The sequence below is a fragment of the Notolepis coatsorum genome (genome assembly GCF_963971535.1).
Source record: "Notolepis coatsorum genome assembly, chromosome: 15".
In the NCBI taxonomy this organism is placed as follows: Eukaryota; Metazoa; Chordata; class Actinopteri; order Aulopiformes; family Paralepididae; genus Notolepis; species Notolepis coatsorum.
The window spans coordinates 64,503,919-64,508,844 of NC_140179.1; the positions used below are offsets into that span (position 1 = coordinate 64,503,919).

Genomic DNA, 4,926 nt, shown 5'->3' on the forward strand with positions numbered 1-4,926 from the left:
TAGCTGTTTGGCAGGTACTCTATAACTAGCCTTAGCTGCAGGTAACCTATAACTAGCCTTAGCTGTTTGGCAGGTACCCTATAACTAGCCTTAGCTGCAGGTAACCTATAAGGGATCATCCCTATGTTCCCCGGGTCCTATGTTCCCCGGGTTCTATGTTCCCCGCTTTGATTGATTAATAGATTGAAAATTATTGATTATTATTTTATTAATTATTAATGTCCGCCTTGTTTCGAACAGTTAAGCTTAGGCCCTCTTTCGAACTGGTTAAGGTTAGAGTTTGGAATCAGGGCTGGTGGTCTAAAATGTTCAATCAATCAATCAATCAAAGCGGGGAACATAGAACCCGGGGAACATAGGACCCGGGGAACATAGACATGCTCCCGTTATAGGTTACCTGCCAAACAGCTAAGGCTAGTTACTGTATAGGTTACCTGCCAAAGGTAACCTATAACTAGCCTTAGCTGTTTGGCAGGTAACCTATAACTAGCCTTAGCTGTTTGGCAGACCTATAACTAGCCTTAGCTGCAGATAACCTATAACTAGCCTTAGCTGTTTGGCAGGTAACCTATAACTAGCCTTAGCTGCAGGTAACCTATAATTAGCCTTAGCTGTTTGGCAGGTAACCTATAACTAGCCTTAGCTGTTTGGCAGGTAACCTATAACTAGCCTTAGCTGTTTGGCAGGTAACCTATAACTAGCCTTAGCTGCAGGTAACCTATAACTAGCCTTAGCTGTAACACTTTGTCGCTGGCGTAGCAACTCTGATGTTTGCTTGATAACAGAGAAAGTGGATGCTAGATGGTTTGCATTGTGGAATCAAGACCATTTATAATGGCTTAAAACATGTGAGCAGCCATACTCCATTACCTCAGAACCAAACCATGACCTGGTTTTACCTGGATTTATGACTCGTTTATACTCAAGTCAATGAAATATTCAACCATCAAACAAAACAAAAAACAACAGAAATTGCCCTTGTAGTTTCTGGCTCCATCAAAGTAAAAAAAAATAAATACTACTTATCTGTTTAAATATAAAACATAAACCAGAGGCAGGAATAAACCACTCTGGTGTTCGTAAGTGAGCCAAACATATTCCAGATCTATAAGACCTATAAAAAACATATTACAGAGTGCCAGAAACATACTCAATAAATCTGCAGTTATGTACAAAAGAGTTGCTCTGCATGTAACTTCAAAAATATCCTTCTGACCACACAGCCCACCAGGGGCTATAGTTCCCTCCAAACAGGAGACCAAATAACCATGTCGCTGTATGTTTGCTTTGGCTCTTCACTCTCTCATGCAACAACTGTTAGCATAAGCCTGGGAGAAGTTAGCCTACACCTGGCTCTTCACTCTCTCACCAGTGAAAATGTAAAGGTAGCTGTCCTACTGCTAGCACTCTGTGTGATATATAGCTGCAGCAGGTAACTAAACAGGCAACAATGGTATGTCTTATGAAGCCCTGTTGTTATATCTGGTAAAGGTTTAACCTTTACTTCCAAATGGCATGACCCATACCACCCATCTACTGGTATGAAGTGTTAAAGGGGCACTTCACCAAAAAACAATGCCGATCTATTTTAGACATAATCTCACACACATCCAAACACTCTAAACAGTGTTGCGCAATTTCATTTAGTTCGACAGTTATTGAGAGTAAATGAGTTTGAATGTGGCCACCAGTGATGTCATCGGGGACATTGAATCCTTGTGTTGTGTTAATTACAGCTCAATGAAACGGTGAGGTAGCAGTCCCTATAAGACAAGGTATTGCTATTCTTTCGATCTACATAATGTCATGGTTCTGTAATATTCAAAGTAATTTACTCTCAATAACTGTCAAACGAAATGAATTATGTGCAAAACCGTTTAGAGCTTTTGGACGTGTGTGAGATTATGTGAAAAATAAATCCGCTTTCTTTTTTTTTGGCGAAGTGCGCCTTTAATGGTATACTGGTCAAATTGGCAACACTAATACCCGTCATCTCCACAGTTACACGTGTAGGAGGTAAAGGTAAAGAGGTCACATGACATCCAGATAATCAGACTAAAAAAACAAAACGGGAACTTCCAGAACACTGCAGGAGACGACACCACCGTCTGTGGTCCCCCCTCTTGTGATGTTGGTTCCGTCCTTCTTCAAGTATTTTCCAGGAGACAATACTGAGTCACGTGGTACCATTCTTATTGTCTTTGTTTGTATGGCTTGATAATATAAAAAAAATAACTCTCCTCAAAATAAGGTTTACGAAAACCTTCCATGTGCCCAAGACTTTCTGTTTAGAAATGATAAGAACGCCAATGACCTGCATTTCTTTTGCATAGTGAGAGAACGCTTCGTATTGGGTCCATCCGGTCCTAGTCCTGCATCGCTCCGAATGCTAACGTCTGTCCTCTCCGTCAGGCCATAATGTTCAGCCACGAATTCCCAAAATGGCCACTTTCCATAAGGTCAGTTTCCTCACCGTTATTCCCCCCAGTGGTCTTGTTACACGTCCGTGTTGGAGAGATCTAGGAATTCCTAGCCGGCGCGCATCCCCCTCCCCTTGCAGGCTGTAGTGACGTCCTGTGTGGAATGGGTTTTCACACTACTGTAACAGCTCCTCCCGTCTCCTGTAGATACTGAAGACCTTGTATATCCACTCGGAGTAGAGCGCGACGTTGACGAAGAGGGCGGGCTGCGACGAGGCACATTTCGTCCTCTGAATGCTCACGCCGATGATGACCCTGCGCTCCTGCTCCTGGCAAACCAACGGGCCACCGTTGTCTTTCTGGAAACACAGGACAAAGTCAGAGGGACTGTACCAAAAGCGTGACATTAGAAGCCTATCATCCAAAACCCTTTTAGACTTTCCTGTGATGCTGTGCAAGCAAGGGTTCCGGTACAATTTTAGTTTCTTGGTATTTGGCGTTATGAAGATGGTGACCAACTGAAAGCAAGACATCTTATAATAAAAATTATTTTGAGAGTTGTGAGTAGGAGACGAGTGAGCTAATGGGTGGCTAGTTAATCGTTAACTAGTCTTCTTATGTTTGCTTCCTTAGCTAGGCTGAGTAGCAAACCTGAGCACTAAATGACCCGTAATGCCTGTTTTGACTGCAAAGTTACCATTTTCTGTGACAAAGAAGTGATCGAAATCTAGAAGTGATCAAAGTTGTCAATGATGTTATTGTTATAAGATTTAATTCTAAAGCTATTAGAATGGTTGTGACAGCACATTATGAGTTAACCGTACACATGACTTTACCATGTAAACTTTACATGTAAATGTATATGTAAATGTAAACAAACATACGAGGGAAAGGCTAACATTGTCTATGTTTCACTGCTAGTGTCCTGAGTAAAAATTATTAAATAAAAATACAGTAGGAGTTCAATAATCTTCTGTCCTGCCCTGTGTAGCCACTAGGGGGAGCAGCACAGTGGCAGGACGACAAGAGGAGAGGGTGCACAGGCTGTGATGACATGCTTACCTACAGCCATGTTGTTGTACCTACTATGTCTTTGTGATAATGCACAAGAAGAGTTTTGGTGAACCTTACATCGCAAATCCCTTCGCCTCTCTTGCCGCCGGCGCACACTCTGGTGTCCCCCGCGTCTCCTTTGAGCCGCGAACACATGTCGTTGTTGACCATCGGCATGACCACAGCCTTCAGCGCGTCATCGCCTCCCGTGTCTAAACAAAACCAGATTCGGGGGAAAGACGAGTCCGTGACTTAAGGTGAAAAGATATTTAATGATCTCATTAATGGCTAAAACAGCTTGTGATGTGAAATGAGAGTGAGAGATGGGCCAAACCTACTTTTGGTTTCCCCATATCCATACATGGTGCAGTTGGTGCCCGCAGGAACGCTGCAGTGCTTGAGCGGCAGGTCGATGTTGTAGGCGCCCTCGGACACCGGCGCAGGTCTGGAGCGAGATGTGGACGACCGGTAGGGTACAAGTGAATTCATGGCTCTATGCATCATTCGATACATTTCTTTGAGTGAAAATCTGTTGTTGTTGGTTTTATTTTTGGCATTTTAGGTTACTAAAATAATAAATACAGTAGAAATGACATGGTTCTATTACATTGATATATGATAATGATAAAACCCATCAGGAAAAGCAGTCAGCACTTACTGTTCCAGTTTCAGCATCACCAGGTTGGAACCCTCCGGGCCACAGACCACCTGGGCGATGTGTAGCCTGGGGTGACGGGAGGACTCGTTCAGGTGCCGGAGGCCCACCTGTACACTGTAGTCCTGCAGATCTGGGAGGCTGAGGACCAGAGAGAGAGCAGGGTGAGACTAGGGACCCAAGAGAGAGCAGGGTGAAACTAGGGACCCAAGAGAGAGCCAGGGTGAGACTAGGGACCCAAGAGAGAGCCAGGGTGAGACTAGGGACCAGAGTGAGACTAGGGCTGGAGACCAGAGAGAGAGACCAGAGAGAGACTAGGGCTGGGGACCAGAGAGACTAGAGAGAGACTAGGGCTGGGGACCAGATAGACTAGAGAGAGACTAGGGCTGGGGACCAGAGAGACTAGAGAGAGACTAGGGCTGGAGACCAGAGAGACTAGAGAGAGACTAGGGCTGGAGACTAGGGCTGGAGACTAGAGAGAGACTAGGGCTGGAGACCAGAGAGACTAGGGCTGGAGACCAGAGAGACTAGAGAGAGACTAGGGCTGGAGACCAGAGAGACCAGAGAGAGACTAGGGCTGGAGACCAGAGAGAGAGACTAGAGAGAGACTAGGGCTGGAGACCAGAGAGACCAGAGAGAGAGACCAGAGAGAGACTAGGGCTGGAGACCAGAGAGAGACCAGAGAGAGACTAGGGCTGGGGACCCGAGAGAGACCAGAGAGAGACTAGGGCTGGGGACCAGAGAGACCAGAGAGAGACTAGGGCTGGGGACCAGAGAGACCAGAGAGAGACTAGGGCT

At 45.2% G+C, this 4,926-nt stretch overlaps 1 protein-coding gene across 1 annotated transcript in view; it reads right to left on the bottom strand.

Annotated features, from left to right (window-relative positions):
- Window positions 1–754: 754 nt before the first annotated feature.
- LOC311241636 (hepatocyte growth factor-like) overlaps window positions 755–4,926 on the bottom strand; it is a 59,381-nt gene continuing 55,209 nt past the window's right edge. The window contains exons 15-18 of the mRNA XM_084330512.1: window positions 4,132–4,269; window positions 3,812–3,918; window positions 3,552–3,685; window positions 755–2,779 (exon numbers count right to left, since the gene is read on the bottom strand). Of these exons, the coding sequence (XP_084186638.1) occupies window positions 2,597–2,779; window positions 3,552–3,685; window positions 3,812–3,918; window positions 4,132–4,269 (562 nt within the window). The 3' untranslated portion in view covers window positions 755–2,596. The remainder of the gene's footprint in view (window positions 2,780–3,551; window positions 3,686–3,811; window positions 3,919–4,131; window positions 4,270–4,926) is intronic.